Source organism: Rhipicephalus microplus, chromosome 2 (genome assembly GCF_043290135.1).
Source record: "Rhipicephalus microplus isolate Deutch F79 chromosome 2, USDA_Rmic, whole genome shotgun sequence".
Taxonomy (NCBI): domain Eukaryota; kingdom Metazoa; phylum Arthropoda; class Arachnida; order Ixodida; family Ixodidae; genus Rhipicephalus; species Rhipicephalus microplus.
In genome coordinates, this window is record NC_134701.1 from 246,766,740 (window position 1) to 246,786,416 (window position 19,677).

At 44.3% G+C, this 19,677-nt stretch overlaps 1 protein-coding gene across 2 annotated transcripts in view; it reads left to right on the top strand.

The window, feature by feature from the left end:
- The window catches only part of LOC119170189 (glutamate receptor 1), a 200,912-nt gene that overhangs the window by 152,007 nt on the left and 29,228 nt on the right, over positions 1 to 19,677 (top strand). For both annotated transcript variants that reach the window (XM_037421271.2, XM_075878487.1), the window contains exons 5-10: positions 2,829 to 3,079; positions 4,544 to 4,702; positions 5,309 to 5,509; positions 7,459 to 7,566; positions 7,951 to 8,064; positions 18,379 to 18,594. In XM_037421271.2, coding sequence (XP_037277168.2) covers positions 2,829 to 3,079; positions 4,544 to 4,702; positions 5,309 to 5,509; positions 7,459 to 7,566; positions 7,951 to 8,064; positions 18,379 to 18,594 — 1,049 coding nt within the window. The remainder of the gene's footprint in view (positions 1 to 2,828; positions 3,080 to 4,543; positions 4,703 to 5,308; positions 5,510 to 7,458; positions 7,567 to 7,950; positions 8,065 to 18,378; positions 18,595 to 19,677) is intronic.

A 19,677-nucleotide genomic window follows, 5' to 3' on the forward strand; every position in this document is an offset into this window, starting at 1 on the left:
TCGAACAAAAGATGAAATTTTTTTAAAGCACTAAGGCCAGGTAAAAGTGAGTGGTTGAGCGGTAAGCTAAGCAAATGCGTGAGTTAAGGCATCTCTGTGATAGGGCTACTGAAAGATCAAAGCTACGTGCATGTGGATCATGTGAGACCACGAACATTCCAGGAATGCTTCCCGCCATCACTTCTGACACCATCCGCAAACCATGAATATCCATCACGCAGCCAACACATCGTGTATCGCAGGTCTCTAGGCTTGTTTGTACTTATGGATGGTGCACGTGCGATGTATGGCGTCGAGCAAGTCAGCGAACAGGGAGAAGATGCCAACAAGGAACAGGTCACCCTAAGGAAACATTCATATGCAGGCGAGGATTGGGGCGGGGGTGATTCTCAACCTTCCCAACTGGATTTTCCTCGCAGCTATCACCAAAGATGACCACCCTACCGTTGCTAAAGACACTGGAGAGGCGGGAGGAGGGGGCGAGTGTTGCGTCATTCTATACATAAGATAGATTTTGTGTTACTGACGCTGCGATATCACTGAATGTTTTCAGAGTCATACCCAAGACGCACGTTTAAATGACCGGCTCTCTGGCGTCACTTTTCAGTTTCTCTGTTAGCGTGTGTGCATTGCAGGTCATTTCCTTGTATTGCAAGGTGTAGTAAACAAGTACTTTGGCAAGTGGGCTCCCGAGTCATAACATAGTATAGTATATCTGCGAAACTGCCACTGTAATACCTAGAGGGTAATCTGGCGCTAAGGTTTATGCGGGCTCCTTGGGCGGCGCTTGTACCGCTATGGGAATGATGGAAAGTAACGGCTTTGGATCTGCTTTGGATGGATTTCATTCTAGAGATTCGCGACGCTATTTTGCGAGTGCCAAACAAGATGACGTGAAGTTACTGCAAAATAAAACTTGCTACATTTTTTATACGTAGAACTTATTGCAAGAAGCTTCCGTGACCGTGATAAAGAAGTGAAATCTGAAAAAAAAAAATTGAACCACGCGCTTGTGCATTGTTCAGCCATTGTGTTCGAGATGTGACGTCGAAATATAATGAATTATTTTATAGATAGATAGATATGTGGGGTTTAACGTCTCAAAACCACCATATGATAATGAGAGACGCCGTAGTGGAGGGCTCCGGAAATTTTTGACCACCTGGGGTTCCTTAACGTGCGCCCAAATCTGAGCACACGGGGCTACAAAATTTCCGCCTCCATCGGAAATGCAGCCGCTGCAGACGGGATTCGATCCCGCGACCTGCGGGTCAGCAGCCGAGTACCTTAACCACTAGACCACCGCGGCGGGGCTGAATTATTTTATAAAACACTCGAAAACAAACACGCTTGTTTTTCCCTCGAAATTTCGCCCTACCTATTTATGAGAATAACAGTACTGTAATTTAGTTATAAAAGCACTTAACGTATCGTCTGCTGCGATGCCACGTGCGCGTGACTAAGTGATCTGCCCCCAACGCATCTCTCGTTTTGTTGTGAGGACGAGTCAGAGGAGCGTAACAGTTCGCCTACTTTGCCGTCTTTTTGCAGTTGATTTTAACGAGTTTTCGCAAGACGCGGTTATAAAAAAAAACCGTAACTCTATGCAACATCCTGCTGTGGCATGGGACGCTACATCTATGCGAAATAGTGAGCGCATGACGCGTCACTAAAACAGCCAAATACAACCTGTAAAGCAGCAACGTTGCAGCAAACAAAGAAACCTAGCCGTCTTCAGCATCTTTGAACAACAAAGTCTCTGCTTGAGTGCTTTGCACCACGCCCATCTAAACACGCTGCGCAAAAAACAAAAAAAAACATAACTGAAACTGCAGAAAAAGATCTGTAGACAGTTCGCTAGCTAACGGCATCTTATCCGAGGCATCTACTGTTCATCAGTCCCATGGTGGTACAATAATCGCAGCGCCAGTTTTCCCTCTAGTTTATTGTGTAAAACAATATGATTTCCGCATTTACACTGCCATGAGGGTTTCTAAAAAGCAAAAAAAAAAACAACTAATAGACACCCAGTTGAGAAGTATTCAAAGACTTAAGTACAAAGTACAGTCCATATGGCACAGCCACTGCTGACGTACCAATTGCTACTAAATACGAATTCAGCTTCCAAAAAACACCTCCGCACCTTTTTTCTGCGCATCTCTGTTACAAAGCAAGCAACTGTCAAACAATCAAATCACCCCACCTAAGTTATCTTGTAACTAAGTTGCACTCGGTCATTCATATTTCTTCGGAATGGAGTACGCAAACTTCGGGGGGGGGGGGGGTTGCAAGGGATTTTGCAAGGCGGAGAGAGCGTCTCTTTTGTCAGAAATCCAATCACTTTCTTACAATGGGCGTGGTAGCAACGCCATGCGCATTTAGGCAGACGTCTTAGGCATCTACTTAAATTACATACCCCCAACGCCACCTCACAGTAAGTAATCGTAAAGCTACAGCTCAACGTATTTTCTGTCAAGCGTCAGTGTGCTTTCATACTACAGCTGCTTCCAGGTATTCGAACGTAGCGCGAAATCAGTTTCAAGGTCCTTAGATGCCGTCGGCGCAAACCATCGATGTGAACACGGTTGAAGCAAAAGATCTTCATCACGAGACGTCGCCGCTTGATCAAAGATGGGCAAATGCCAAAGGCAGAGAAAAAACTCGTTGAATGAAAAAGAGATTTTGAGAAGGTCGGGGGGGCAAAAAGACACAATACAATCTAAAGACAAAAAACGATGTAATGGTTCTGGCTTTTTTAGTCGTCTTAAGCAAATGCACGAGAGGCGGTGTGATTTTTCTCTTTCTCTCTCTCTCCTTACGTCTCGCAGGCCTGCTGAAACTGCAGCACCTGTTCCAGCTGACGACGGACAGGTACCACCTGGAGGTGAAGGTTGTCAAGCGTGTGCAGAACGCGTCCGATGTGCACCGCTTTCTGCGACGTCTGGAGGACCGCGACCGCGAGTCGCGCAAGTACGTCGTGCTGGACTGCAGCGCCGACACCACGCGCCAGATCATCATCAGCCACGTGCGAGACCCGTTCATGGGGCGCCGCAACTACCACTTCCTGCTCACCAGCCTCGTGAGTGGGCGCCCAATACGCAGTATACCTATATACGTGATACACGCATGCTTTGGACAAGAAAACACGCTTTTATTGCGCGATTCGTGACGTAGTCTTCAATACCGGGCATGCTTTGTAAGTGGGCTTCACGTGATTTGATTGATTGATATGTGGTTGATTATGAGAGACGCCGTAGTGGAGGGCTCCGGAAATTTCGACCACCTGGGGTTCTTTAACGTGCACCCAAATCTGAGCACACGGGCCTACAACATTTCCGCCTCCATCGGAAATGCAGCCGCCGCAGCCGGGATATGAACCCGCGACCTGCGGGTCAGCAGCCGAGTACCTTAGCCACTAGACCACCGCGGCAGAGCGGGCTTCACGTAAGGGTACATACATACGAAATAATTAGGAAGAAATAGCCGAAACCACGTGGAGTATTACGCAATATTTAGCGAGTGTGACTATAAAAGAAGTCTTTGAAAATTTATCTCTCTTCAACAGGATTCGTCAATTTTGAAGCCAGCTTTGTCACTTGCTTTCGCTTTTATTAACAATAATTGTCGGTGTTTTAAGAATCAAAGCCCCGATGTGGTTATGAAGCAAACCGTATCGAAGCACTGCGCGAATTTCGAGCTTGTAGCGCTCTTTAACGCACACCTTAATGTAAGTAGACGAGCCTCCGGCATTTTTGTCTTCTAATCATATGGTGGTTTTGGGACGTAAAACCCCACATATCAATCAATCAATCAAATCAAGTATTTTTGCCTTCGTTGACACGCAACTGCCGCAGCCTGTATTCTATCTCGCGACCTTTCGGTCAACATTCGAGCACTTTAAACAACGCGGCAGGTGGCCTTCCTTTTTCAGGATGCTCAACGTAAACATACATGTATTTTGCAGCAGCATCTCCGAGTCACGCCAAGACATGACGTCACAAATAAGGCGTGTAAAACAGACGATACCGGAAATAAACACAAGTACGTTAGAGCTTCAGACTGTTATCGGCCGCTACTTCAATTTCCCATATTAGATGCGTCGAGGTGGCAGAAAATGAACAAAACCTAGTCGGGCGCGTGTGAAAAGTTATTGAGAAAATCTTTGGAAGGAGGCACGTTGATCGGTGCGTGAGGTTGCATAGAGCAATCGACTGTCATTCGGATTTTCTATATCAGAGTTATTTAGGAAAACGTCAGAGCCACAAAACGGACGTGCTACCTACAGAAAATAATCTGATCTTCAGTGAAATTATGGTGCCTAGTGATATCAAATTAATTACCTTGCATTCGATTAATTATTTAATTACCTTGCAATTTATTTAAATTAATTTGTAAGGTAATAAATAATTTGCATTTAAATTAGTTACCTTGCAATTATTTACCTTGCCCCTGACATGATGGCGAAGCACTTGTTACTCCCGGCATAATGGATTCCGGAGTGGTCCCCGCATATTGTGCGTGTGCATGCTCTTTCCCGTCACAGATAATGGACGAATTCCAAAACAACCCGAGCCTGGAGTTCGGCGCCGTCAACATCACCGGCTTCCGGCTTGTCCAAAACACGACGCTTCCTTACAAGGAAGTATTTACCGAGCGCATCTCCAAGATTCCTTGGCCAGACCCAAAGAAGAAAAGGATATCGGTGAGTCGGACATTCCACAAAAATTCAGACAGTTTCGCGCCTCGAAAACCGTCAGACAGCCAAGCTGTTGGCGCGAGTGTATGTGAGGGTGCACACTTGCTCCGAGTATCTTCATCACCATTTCGTTTTACCTACTTTCATATTCAACTTCTGGTCACGTGAGATGCGTGACACCGGACAGACATGCGACAGTGCAAGCTCTATTCAGCTTTTCACATATTGCAACGTGGCAACATGTTGTTAGAGCAATAACAAAAAGCCAATTCAAGCCAATGTGTCTGTTTGAGGGTGGGGGAGGGGGCAGTGTCATGGTGTCGCATGTTTCAGGAGGCTTATATTTCCCAATGACACGCTTTGTCCCAAAATAACACAAACACGAGTAAAGAAACACACAAGGACAAGCACAAGCGGCTAGGCCAACAATAAGTATTATAATATTTCCTGTCTGCTCTATCTATCAAGTCCACAATCCTAAGCTGTGTGTGCCGCATTCCATTGCTTCTGTAAGCCAAGAAGCGAAAAAATAACGGCTGCAACTGACAACATGTCTCCCTTTTTGCTGTCGCTCCCTATGACGTTTTCTGTTCCGGCTCTTTCTCATCGTAGGCCGACGCGGCTCTAATGTACGACGGTGCCAAAGTGCTGCTGCACGCGTTCAAGCAGCTGCTGCGAGACTACCCGAGCATCTTCAGCAAGAACTTCAGGCGCGGCGAGGTGTACAACAACAACACCCGGGGCATCGACTGTCGCCGAGAGAAGGTCATGCCCTGGGAGCACGGCGAAGAGATCGCCAAGCGCATTCGCTCGGTAGGAGCCAACGTCATTTTTTCTCGTTCGAGCGTGTCAGTGCAGCGTGTCACCCGAAATCTTTGACCTGTACTAGCGTACAGGTGAACACTTGGAAAACGTAAACCTATAGCTCCCAAGTAGGGTCCCTAGATAAAATGTCTTAATCTCAAATAGATTTGCTGTATATGCTACCTTTAAGTACCCAAAGGCAGCATATACAGTAACTCTACTCCCAAAGAATAGTCAGCGCCACATTCGGTATAGTGATTGGTACTTTGTCACGTTAGTGGCAATTTTTTACAGAGAGCCCAGCAACAAATCCCATTTTTGTTCGCCTTGCGCGCTCTTCCGGTTGGGCACTAACTTCCGGTTTTCCAAATATTCGAGAAAAAAATGTCTTTTATGAAATAATGCTAGTAGGAAATTGACGGTTCAGGTTCTAGTTTAAAGCTATGTCACGCACCTATAGGAGCGTAACTTTACTTTAGATAAAGGTCATTATAATGGCTGAATTATTCATGAAAATTTATTGATTTAGTAAGCAGAAAGAGCATGCAGTAATTTTGCGAGCAGCTGGAATCGCAGTGGCGCCCGGCGGAGTGGATCTCTACTACACGCTTCTTTCTACAGACTGCCTCCAAGATCCACCTGCAACAGTGCCGCGAAACACAAATTCACGCAATGAATACAATAGGGCGCATAGGGTTGACAAACGGCGACATGTGAAAGGCACTACGAGACACCTAAGCCAAGGTGTAAAGTCGGCTCCAGTTTTTGTTAATTTTCTTTGCTTTAATATTTTTCATACTTTCTCTGAGATCGTTTTAAAAATATTCTCGCGAGCAGAAACAGTCGCGAGCACCTAAACTTGAAGTCAACTAACCGAAATTAGGATCCGATGGTATCACGCGTCAAATACCACGTTGTAGTGAGGGGACGCGCCGAAGTTGTGGACTCAGGAACTTTTTTTACCACCTGGCGTACTTCATCGTGCGCCTGAATTAACGCTAGTGCCCAGTTCCATCGTGGCCTCCGAAATTGCTGCTCGCCGGTTCAAACCAGCGTACAATCTCTGAGGCCATGGTTCATTGTTTCACCTCCATCGGAATGTGGCCTCCGAGGCCGGGAAACGAACAAGTGTAGCAGCAGCGCAACGTCACAGCCGTTATTTTAACACAATGGGTCGACTAGCAACAACCCACAAAGCAGAACGTCGGGAAGTAAAGCCATCTGGTTAGCGTTATGCCCGTGAAAACTTCTCCTTCCAATAGTTACCTTCAAATGTTTTTATACAAATAAATACGCTTGTATTAAATGAAAGATGTCACATTGACAAGTTTACCACGCCATGCCCTACGTTAATTAAACCTCGGTATTACTATGCGTAAAGGTAATTGTTTTTCAGCTTCAATTTCATGCACACGCTATATGTGTTGGCTCAGTGGTTATGGCATCGTGCTACCCAGTACGTAGCCCCAGGTTCAGTTTCCAGGCACAGTGGCCGCATGCTGACGCCTTTTTCTGCCTATTTCATGTCAGAAAATTCAAAGCGGAAAACATTAACACGTAAGTCCCTGCATAATAATCACCCCGGTGTAGAGAATGCGTTGGGATAGTCTGCAATAAATGAAGGCCTTTTCCCAAGCTGCACTTGATTCTCTAGCGCAAACATGCCCTTGGGGCAACGCTACAATGGCTGAACATTGGCTGATTTTTACATTTCATTCATGTTCGGTCAGCTTGTGAACAAAGCACTGCAGGAAAAAACGTGCGTCGAACACTATAGAACGCTTGAACTGCATTTATATGCACTGCGATCCTGGTATTAGAGTCTGTTCTCAACATACAGGAAATAACACACGCTCCTAGTAAGAAAGAACATTGAAAGACTGTTCACAGATACATGTATTCATTTTTTTTCCCTATTTTTCTTCTTTCTTGCGGCGTCTCCCACCAACCCTCTCAAGACAAAGATCAAAGGTCTGACTGGAAACGTCAGTTTTGACGACCGAGGCTTCCGAGTCAACTACACCATCGACGTGGTAGAAATGACTATAAACAGCGAGATGGTAAAGGTAAGCAATACGCGGCGCCAAGCCCCTTTAGAACACCTCTTCTCACGTCACTGTTACTTTTTTAGCTTAGTTTGCTGTTTTCTATCATCAAACGTACCACTGCAAAAAGTTTCATGTCTCCTCTCAAGCTCTCTGTTTACCGCTCAACGAAACCCCCGGGATTCGGCTCCAACAAAGCATCCAGCAACGCGAGATCGTTTCCATGGTAAAAAAGCACAATAAAAAAACGTAGCGGGGGAACTAAAGGAACACGAAAGTCAGTGACTGTCTATAGACATGCACGGAGCACTCGTACAGGATTGCGAAACCCTCACGAACGGCTTCGAGAGATACTAGACAGCTACCCTCAGCGGCGGCGAAAAAGCTGTTCTCGCTTTTTTTCAGATCGCCGAGTGGTCTGACCTAAAGGGACTCAAGCTTTCGTCGCCCAAGTACCGTAGGGTTTACCAAGACACGGGTTTCGAGAGCAACAAGACTTACATTGTGACAAGCATTCTGGTAAGGTACTTCAACCAAGACGCTAGCTTATTATTTTTTTCACTCATCTTTTTTTACGGTGCGTGAGTTTCTACGTGTCGCACTGAGAAGCTCGATTTGCGACGTGCTTATACTGACATTGTCAATGCGAAAAAATGCATGTAGCTGTTAATTTGCTTTCAAAGCACGAACTGTCCATAACTCGTCCCGCAATAACGTGTGTGCACGCTCATCAAGCGAATGAGTAGGCCCTGCAAGTTTCACGAAACACTATTCATTGCTCATAAATGCAAATATCCACAAGGCATAAACCATTTATATAATGCGATGGACTTGCCCCGCCACGATGGTCTAGTGGCTAAGGTACTCGGCTGCTGACCCGCAGGTCGCGGGTTCGTATCCCGGTTGCGGCGGCTGTATTTCCGATGGAGGCGGAAATGTTGTAGGCCCGTGTGCTCAGATTTGGGTGCACGTTAAAGAACCCCAGGTGGTCGAAATTTCCGGAGCCCTCCACTGCGGCGTCTCTCATAATCATAGAGTGGTTTTGCGCCGTTTAACCCCACATATCAATCAATGCGATGGACGATAAAGAGCGAGTAACGACAGATAATATTTTACCACAGTTTCAAGCTTATTAGCACAGGCTCCATAACAGAAATAGCTGCGCGCGACAAGCATGCCAAAAGTATGTAGCCTGAAGTGGACAGCGTGAACAAGTATAATGCCACCGCATTGCCTGTTAATGTCGAACAAATTTTTGTTTGTTTAATATTTTGTTTGTTTGTTTGTTTAACATTCTTTGGACACGTACTCTTCATTTCAGAAGAGTACTTGTTCAATTAATGTTAGTGTACGACTGGAGATCGTACCTATTATTGTGTGCACGTCACTGTAATGTTGTTACCACGCATTGTGCATGAGTACGACGTTGAAGACTACCCAGCAATGAATTTTCAAGTTTCTGTGCCCCAGAACGGCTGAGTGCATCTCGCGTCGCATACCTTTTTCTGTCTCTTTTAGTTGCATGGTAATCTCCAACACAGCGCACTTTCTCTCTCTCACAATATATATATATATATATATATATATATATATATATATATATATATATATATATATATATATATATATATATATATATATATATATATATATATATATATATATATATATATTTCCGTCAAAAGAACCAAAAGTGAACAGTACTAATAGGATTCATGACTGCAGTTAAGTTTACAATGTTGTACCAGTCTCCTGTTACATCCACATCATTGAAAATCATTTGAAAGCAAGTCAACTCAACGACGCCGACGGCACCAGGAATTAATTTTTTTAAGCAAGCATAACCAGCCACATTCGAGGAAAAATGAGAGTGCACTTATCGATCTGCAGCAACTGCTCTCATTCATTTTTATCGCGAAATTGCTTTAAAACAAGCTACCCCGCTATTTTTCATCCGGTCCCGAAATCTGAAACATCGATTACTGTATCTCTTCCGCAAACAAAGCGCTCCCGCGTCGCTTGCACAAGCCTCCCGAGGTATCGAATTAAAGCGCATCTAGGAAAGTTGGCGTTTCATTCTGCTAAAATGTTTGCCGAACGCAGCTGAACAACATTCACTTCCTTTCACGCTGCTATGCGCAAACACGAACGCTGTTTGCCGCCGTTGACATTCACGCAGCTTACACAGCATTCACTGTTGCGTCGGGATACTACACAAGATGAAGCAAAACATTTTTTTTTGTATATACACGAAAAAAAACGTCACAGATACAAACAAGAAGAAGCCGAATCTTTGTGCGCGATCACGTTCTCTCTTGTGCTCCACCCTCCCCTCCCCCCTTCCCTTTCCCAAAGTTATACTTTGATCTCATGGTTTCATAACTGAAAGCACAACACGATTCTCCGCTTAAGTTCGCGCGACGGCCCGCGCCCCTGCCGAGACAAAATGTGAACATGGAAGCACGTGGAAGCCAAGCGTCCCTCCTCTTGCAAGTTTCACGCTCGCTGTTTACAGAAACAATGTGTGCCGACCTGGTTTAGCCAATCAAAGCACGTGCATGAGCAGCCTTTACTCATACAAGAGTTCCTTGCATCATTGTTTGTTGTAAGCGCAAGATTTTTTTTGTCATTTTTTTCTAGTGTGTGTCAATATTTTCCCGAACATATTTATCCACCCATCAGCGTACGCGTATGACATCGGTTTTGTCACCCGCAGCGTCGTAGGAGTACAGTATCTAGAAAAGCACGTGTCGTGCGAAGGCAGGGCAACACAAGACTTTTTCAATGAGCGAATTACACATTTATATTGAAGTACTAAAACGGTGACACTAAAAGTGACGTAATGTCGCATATTCGCGCGATATTCGTGATACGTTCGCAGTGGTTGCACTGTATCAATGTGAAAATGCAATATCATTTGTGGTCCCGTAATTTACGCTTGTTCCCGGCCACTGTATGCTTTACAACGATGATATAGCGATGATAACCTCAAAACTGACTCCCCCTCTATCTTTAGCAGGCTAAATCATACATAAATGGAGCAAATGTGTGCAATTTGCACGCAATCACTGTCAACGTGTGTCAGACACCAAAATAATAATAATAATAATGATAATAATAATAATAATAATAATAATAATAATAATAATAATAATAATAATAATAATAATAATAATAATAATAATAATAATAATAATAATAATAATAATAATAATAATGCAGTTTCGCACAAGTAGCGACCAGTCTAAAGAAAGTGCGGAGCTGTTTTGTTTTGTTTAGTTTCCCTGGGATGATGTCTGGCATTCCTTGCTCCTCTTTGTTTTCTCTTTCTTTCTTTTGCTACCTTCTTATTGTTCTTGTTTGTTTGTATTCCAGCCTTTTTCTATCTCTCTATCTTTTTCTATCTCTTTTTTTTTCACTTCCCTTTCTCTATGTTTCTTACTTCCTTTCTTTTTCTATTTCTTTCCTTCTTTCTAAATATCTTTCTTTCTCTTGTTTCTCTCTCTTCTGTTTTTCTCCTTCCATTTTAATTTTCTCTTTTTCTATTTTTTGCGTATGTTTCTTTCTATCTCTTTCTCCGCCCCGCCGCGATAATCTAGTGGCGAAAGCACTCGACTGCTGACCCACGGTTCGCGGAATCGAATCCTGGCTGCTTCGGCGGCTCTATTTTTGATGGAGGCGAAAATGCTGTAGGACCATGTGCCCGGATTTGGGTGCACGTAAAAAAACTCCAGGTGGTCGAAATTTCCGGGACCCTCCACTACGGCGTCTTTCATAATCGTATGGTGGTTTTGGGACGTTTGACCCCACGTATCAATCAAATCAATCATCTATATCTTTCTCTCTGCGCGTAATCGTTTTCTTTTTCTTTCCATCTTCGTTTTCTATTTATTCTGGCTCATTTCGTTCATTTCCTCTTTCCCTGCCTTTCAGTCACTTTGTTCCCTTCTCTCTCTTTCTCCGTGTACTGGTTCTCTCACCCATCCACGTTACTGCATTCCACGCCGGACAAATTGACGCAGAGGAAGAGCGCGCGTTGGGCGCGCATGTCTGGGGAACGATGCAGAAGCTGAAGACGAGGTCGAAGAGCAGAAGTGCCGGCTGAGTCATTGCGTTGCGTGCGCTAGAAAAGTTGACTATTCATGATAATGATGGCTTTTGCAAACGCGTAACGACATAATGATGATGAACAAACTTTATTTAATTAGCAGAAAGTTCCTCCTCCCCTTTCAGGTGCGAGAGGAGAAGGGAGGATCAAAAATACCTCGGCTGTAAAGGGAAAAAAAAAGAAAGCATGTATAGACTGAGTATTCTGATGCGGGCGCTCTCGCATGAATTTAAAATCAAATAGTACCAATTTTCTTTAATCAGAGTTTGCAGATGCTATCGAACAAACAAGCAAAAAAAATCTTCGCAAAATACGCCCAAAATGAGTGGACATTAATTAAATTTTCCCATTCCTGCAAACATCTTTAGTTATTCAAATACGATGTAAACTTCGTAAAGTTACTTTACGTATTTGAGAGCAAAATATCCGTATTTGTGAATGAAAGCAGATATTAGCTTTTTTTAAAATTCCCGCCAGTGTATTTTCCATTCGATTTAAAGCACGTTTTTTCACTGCATGATTAAGGTTTTCTTTTTTCTTAGCTCCCTAGACATACGTTTGGCTACAAAACTGAACTACTTAGTTATCAACAAACGCACTTATAAAGCGACAAACGCGCTATCGGTAAACAAGATGATCACTAAAATAACTGCATTTGACTGAAAGACTAAAAAAAGAAGCCCAGAAAAACGTGACACGCAACTGAAAAATTCTACATGCTACTAAAAGAAAGCCCAAATGCGCTTATTATAAGCGGTACTGCAAACTCTTGTCTTCGATATTTTTTTGCTAATTTATTTCAACAAATTTAGCCCTCGATGGCTGGTGCATTGAGAAATATTGCGCCGGGGCATAGTGCATTTGCTGAAATTTCCGCGGGAGAAATAAAGGAAGCAACACATTACATTAAAATTTGCACATTGTGCCACGAGTTCGTTCACTGACGTTCCACTTTTTTTTTCTTCATATGTCCCAAACCTCAGTGCTTTCCAAATAAGGCAGGTTGCACCAACGCATGTTGAGACGTCACTACGGAAGCCAAGTTTCGGCCTTCCTAAAACCTTCATATTTCAGTACCAGCCGCCAAGAAGAAGTGCTTCTGACACTTTATGACTGTAAAATTTTTTTCGTTTCTTTTTTGTTTGTTTTTTGTTTAAGGTGCAATGTGCAGCAACAGAAGACGTAAGTCTCAACCAGGAGGATTTTCCAGTGCCGGTGATACCGTTTCACCTACGCTAAACACCATATCACTGTTCCGTGTCAATCTACTGCGGTTCTAAGCGTTTTTAGTAGCACGAGTTGCTAACTACGGCAATGTGACGAGGTGATGGAAGTGGCTGATACAGGTCTTGCGGAATAACATAGCTAGGCGTCGAACCGACGATACAGTATTACGGTGCTTACCGTATGAAATACTGTATACTGTATAGGGTAATAACGAAAATTCCACACCATTGTGATCAGGACGTCGTTTTTTCTTCATGTGCAAGACCTTTATTGGCCATAGTAATCGTCTGAATGTGTTATCACACGCGCTGAGCAACTCGTGCAGCTACTAAGTTTTAGGCTCAAGATTCACTATTGAACATGTATACATTGTAGTGTATAAAAGAATATAAATATATATACCTAAGGCAATAAAATACAGAAGAGTCTCATCACGAAAACGAAATTCGCCAAAACATAAGAACACGGAGGGCGTTGGGCTGGCACTACGAACGATGTCAAAAACTCTGTCACTGCAACTGAAGCAAAAAGTATACGATCACTGCATACTGCCATTTATATCATATTGCTACATGCATGTTGACGTTTTGTGGGACGATGTGCGTGTGTACCTGACGAAGAGGACGAAGGGTTGTGTCCGCTCGATCGCTGGTGAACCGGTCACGCCATTACTGCTTGTTTTAGGTACATCTCACCCACAGCCTCGTCGATACGGCGTCGCGTCTTATCCGTAACAATGTTATCCACTCGAATGCGGTGCGAGGGTCGAGACTTTAGGGAGAAAAAATCTGGGGAAAAGATTTGCGTTGCAGTCGAGTGCTGAAACATAGAGGATAACAAAGCAACAAGAAAAAAAAGACAGCGCGAAATAGAACAAAAAAATGATGGGAGTAACATTAAAATATCGGCGGACCGCCTATATCGGGAATGCAGGTATCTTATAGTTGATATCAACCGAAAGCAGTGGACCAGGGCTAGCCACGTAATGCGTAAAACAGACCACCGGTGGACAATAAGAACAACAGAATGGTTGCCACGGGAGGGGAGAACGCAGTCGAGTAAGGCAGAAACAGATGGAGCGATGAAATTAAGAAGTTCGCAGGTATAACACAGAATTAGATCGCACAGGATAGGGTGGACTAGAGATTATTGGGAGAGGCTTTCGTCCTGCAATGCAATGAACAAGTTTGACAATGATGATGATGACACTTAAAACGGAACGACAGTTATACCACTTCGTAATCGGTATGCATGACCGTCGCTGCTAAAACGCCCTGATACGGCTGCGACCCCGTGTTCTTTTCAGACGGTAGCCGCTAATTGATTGAGTGAATGCTCAACACAGCAAAACGCCGGAAATGGGTCTCGAACGAAAAGCTACAATGACAGCAGCCTCAGAAGTTCACGAGGCCCAGTAGGGAAAGAAAAAATAAAGGCCGAGAGAGAGAAAAAACTCTATTTTTGTCCTTGCTCGGAGGCAGGGGCCGGGAGACTAGCCATACCAGGGCTCCCTTTCGTCGTGGTGGCGTCTTCGGCCAGCTGGACGGCCTAGAGTTAGTCATCCGAACACAAGCCGAGCAGCATAGCCCCCCCCCCCTCCACTGCTCCGGCATGGTTTGACGATAGTTATAGCGTGAGAACAAAGCGACGACATAGAGACAAGGAGGACACGAAGGACACGAAGGACACGCTCGTGTCCTTCTTGTCTCTGTGTCGTCGTTTTGTTCTCACGCTATAACTATCGTCATGCCATACCAACTAGCCCAAGCTGCCACACTTCTGGCACAGTTAGTCTAAAGGTAGGATTGGCGCTCTGATTGACGGTGCGTGTCGCCACGGGACAAGCCTAGATAAGCAGCACAAGCATGTTTACATTTAAAAGCGAAACACATACCTGAACGATAAAGTGATAAAATCGAGAGGAGCGAAGATTTGCGCTGGTGAAAAACTGATAAACAGGGAAAACAGAAAGCATAGATGGATGTGTGGGGTTTAACGTACCAAAACCACCACATGATTATGAGAGATGCCGTAGTGGAGGGCTCCAAAAATTTCGACCACATGGGGTTCTTTAAGGTGCACCCAAATCTGAGCACACGGGCTCACAGTATTTTCGCCTCCATTGAATGCAGCCACCGCAGCCGTAATTCAGTTCCGCGACTTGCGGGTAAGCAGTTCAGTACCTTATCCACTAGACCACCGTGGCGAGGCGCCAAACAGAAAACAATGAACGGCTATATAAACAGCAGCACGCAAGAATTACTGGCTGAAAACTAATGCGAAGTTCTCAGGGTAGTGCTCCTCTGGACAAACAATGTGACGACTGAAATGCATTGACAAGATATGACTTGCAAATTTTTCAAAGAGGCTGTAAAGCATTGTTGTTTATACTGTGGCAATTTAGAGTGCATGTTGAATTGAAACGTAGACTTCGGTTACCGTATATCATACGGTTAGAGCAATGTTTTATATCTGTTTTATTGGGATGAGGAAACATACTTCATGGTCTAAGCTCAGCAAGGTTTTTAAGTAAACCGGATAAGCATTGCGGTGAGAATCGAAGGCAGTAGAGCAAGCGATATTCAAACACAACATGTACACGTACAGCCTTGTACTGTTCGAAAACATTTGCTAAGTGGTCAGCGTAAGAAAGACCAGCGATCAATCTAATTGCTTTCTTGTAGACCGATCATGAGTATGATGTTTAAGTCTCTTTTGTCTGTTGCACCCCTAACTAAAGAGTGAATGTATGATTGAAGTACAGCATGACAAATTGTAAGTGTTTCTTTATAGAAAAAATTCATTCGGTTTACGATTCGCAGTTCAAAACGTCAAACAGTGAAACATTACAAGAAAAATTTTACCGCGGTGAGAAGACAGCGTAGTGTGACAGCAGTGAAGAAGAAACCAAATGTAAACATTGTGAGAAGACGAAGTCTGATAGGCATTGTTGGGGCAGGCACTACAATAGATGACGAACTCCTGGTCACACAATATGTAGCGCTTTTTCACAGCATGACGCCTGTTCCCCCGGCTGACAGAACGATGAGAGACCAGGCCTGAATCTGGAGAAAGGATAATTTGACCCCCGTCACTCGTTGACAGTTCCGCCGGTCAAGCAAAATAAGCAAGAGAGCGGTTGTCCTTGCCCGGCCGCGTCATCTACTTTCCTTTGTTATTCTAAGCTGCCTCTTCGTCGAGCAGTGGACGCCTCTTGTCGTCCTGTCTCGACTGGGCCTGTGTGTGTGTGTGCGCGCGCGCCAGTCTGAGATCCTTTCACGCCACTCCGCTCCGATGGTTCCGTTGATTGCCGTCGTGCGGCGCCCTCGGCGTCACGTCAGGGAGACGTTACCCGTCATGTCAGCGTGTCTCGTGATGATGCGACTTCCGTGCGAACGCTTTTTCTTGTACTTGCCTCGAGGTCAAAGAAAGTAAAAGCATACATTGCGCTTTGTTGGTGACATTGTCGAATCTCTGCATTTGTTTAATATTGCTGAATATTATCATCAGGCTTGATTCATACACAGATGGAAACATTCAGCCCACCTTCAGCTTGTAGCAGAAACATCTCAGGATCACTTAACATTTTCGTGACCACGAGAAAGTTGGCCGTTCTTGGGTAGTCCACAAAACCTTATTTTTCCTTGCCACCCAAAATTACTGGTGTAATCTTTATGGTGTCAAACTGTACAGCTGGGAGTTATCTTTCAAACACGGTCAGTTTGAAACCACAAATTTATTAGCAATAGTACGAAAAAAATATCAAACAAAAAACATTGTAAACATCAACAAAAAAATTTCATAGAACCATCAGCACTGCTCTGAACAGGCTAAGCATAATAAGAAATCGGAATATACATTTTAAGTGTAAGGAGCACACACAATTATCTTGTAAATATAAGCCCTGTAAATACAAAATATTTTGTGTACATAAAATAACATTACATGTAGTCTTTTTCATGCCACCATGTTTCACAGAAAACACTTGCTTTCTGTTCAACTTTTTTTTGTTCATAGCATAACTTAAAGTGCCTGTTTGTTTGTTTGTTTGTTTGTTTGTTTGTTTTGATTGATTTGTGGGGTTTAACGTCCCAAAACCACCATATGATTATGAGAGACGCCGTAGTGGAGGGCTCCGGAAATTTTGACCACCTGGGGTTCTTTGACTTGCACCCAAATCTGAGCTCACGGGCCTACAACATTTCCGCCTCCATCGGAAATGCAGCTGCCACAGATGGGATTTGAACCCGCGACCTGCGGGTCAGCAGCCGAGTACCTTAGCCACTAGACCACCGCGGCGGGGCAACGTGGGCGGTGTGTATATAAACGGCAGAGCACGCGTTTGGCACTCAGTCAAGAGCGTCACCTCTCCATCCAATACAACGACGGCACCAAGCAATAAATACCCACTTTAGCTTTACACTCCTTGCCTTCGCTTCTTCTTCATTCAATAAGCAAGAATAATAAAGAAGAAATAACAATTGGGCATTCACAAATCTTACCCAATCATGCTACATTCACGTGATACCCCCTCTCCCCATTCTTTAACGCCATTTATTTAGGTTGCACACGTGGAAAGATGCAGGCGCATTGTTTTCGTTTTTGTAGCTTGTTGGCGAGTGTTCTTGCGTGAATGCATGTGGCTGTGCTTTAGTTGTTTAGTTCCTCTAAACATTGCACATACCTGATGGAGGGGATTGTTTGAGTGCTTTTGCTCGTTCTTGTGTCGTAATTTTCCATCCCCTTAGTGAGGGTAGTAAACCGGATGCTATGATTCTTGTTGACCTTCCTGCCTATCTCTCAAATTATTCTCTCTTTCTCTCTTGTGCTCAGAGTAAGAATGAAAAAGTGTGCTCTCGTACCCACAGCTATTATCTTCTTAAGCCTAACTCAGCATTTAAAAAAACAAACTATGGAAATAATCGTGTCCAAATAGCGCAACTACATGAGCATAACATTTCAGCCAAAAAAAAAAAAACCCCACTTATAGGTTAAGACAATTATGTTGTCGAAATATTGCATCGACCCATCGTTGGTGACAGTAATTCGTAGATTTTGCAGTTCAACGACGTCTAGAAGAAGAAAAACAATGCATAAAAAGCAAAAAAAGGAAAAAAGGAGGTATTTCATGGCTGACTATATATTTTGTAAGAGTCAACAAAGTCGACCGCCCTTTTCAGCACGCACTGTTCAGATGAGTCTGAAAAACTTGCCGGCCGGCCCCAATCATCGTCACCTATTTCTGGCTGAATGCAATCATTGCGGGCTAAATTGACAGCCCACTTAGCGGACTACGAACTGCCACCTCTGGTTGGCTAGTCAGCGATGGTAACGGGCGGTAAGGGGCTAAAAAATACTGTGAGTAAAAAGCTGTAGGGTACACACAGCTTACTTCGCGCTCGTACCGCTCGAGTTAGATTAGTATGCGGTGTTGTATAGCACGCTGCAAAGTCGGCCGCGTATACGCTGAGGCATGCCCCGTGGTTTGTGCGCGCCAGGAAGAGCCCTATCTGATGTACAAGAAGCCCGAGCCTGGCCAGGTGCTGACGGGCAACGACGTGTTCGAGGGATACTGCAAGGACCTGGCCGACCTCATCGCCGACAACCTCAAGTTCAACTACACGCTCAAGCTGGTCAACGACTCGAAGTACGGTGGTCAAGACGCCAACTCGCAGGCCGGATGGAACGGGATGGTCGGCGAGCTCATTCGCCAGGTGAGTTCAATACTTTCGAGACGGCACTTACGCTAAACCTTTTGTGACCGTTGAAAGTGGTCCGATTGGTACACGGCAGCTTTTTTACTTGATGAAGTAGGCTTGTCAAGTTTCAAGTTTGTAGGCACAGCAGCTCGGAAACTAGTTGGTAAAACACTGGCGAGAGGTATAAGTATGCGGAATAGTTCAAAACACTAAAACAAGAGTCTCAAACAAACATCCCATGGTCTACATGCGGCCAGCGGACCTATCACTAGCAGCCGGTCTTGGCCCGGCAGTGCATCGACAGGCTGCTTTTGATTCATCGCCAGGTCCGTAATTACCTGCATGCAACTGTTCTCCTAGCATTATCGCCAGGTTCAAAATTGCCCACTTCTGCGCGCAACTGTTCTCCTAGCAGCATCGCCAGTTTCGAAATTACCTATATACTTCTGCGTGCAACTGTTCTCATAACAGTACGTGCACAAGTGCGGTTCAGGATAAACATGTTCAATCGGCCATGAGGATAACCTCCGCACTAGTACAGTGAATGTGGGTATTTCTCATCTCCTCGCCGCTAAGCGTTGCAAGGCGTCAAGTCAACGTGTTTAGAACTTTAGCCGTTACATTTTCCGCCACACGGAATAGGGCTCTATGGTTCTTCTATACGGCATCCGCATTATTTTCTCACCTATTGCGATTGATAACGCTTCATTTATTTGGGTAAGCTATACAAATACCTGGCTGGCCTCAAGCATGTTTTTTTTTTTTATGAAGTACCCAAAGCGATCACCATGTTCTGAAACATAACCATGAAAGAAAAAACTATTTTGGAATCGGCGTCTCCAGATTTCGGTCGTTCCTGAGATCAGTGTTGATGTGTTTCTCGGAAATGAAGTCTAAACCCCTTCAGAAATCATTCTTGTATGAAATGTGGGAACGGCCTTCTTTCAAATGGCGGCGTTGGCTGGCTGACAACTCGTTCCAACGCTCTCCAACATTATATATCGAAGCGCTCCGACATATGTAATCATAAGAAGCAGCAAAAGAATCAGCAGCGAACAGCTACGTATAGGTTCGCCTGGTGTCTTACGGGCTTGTAAT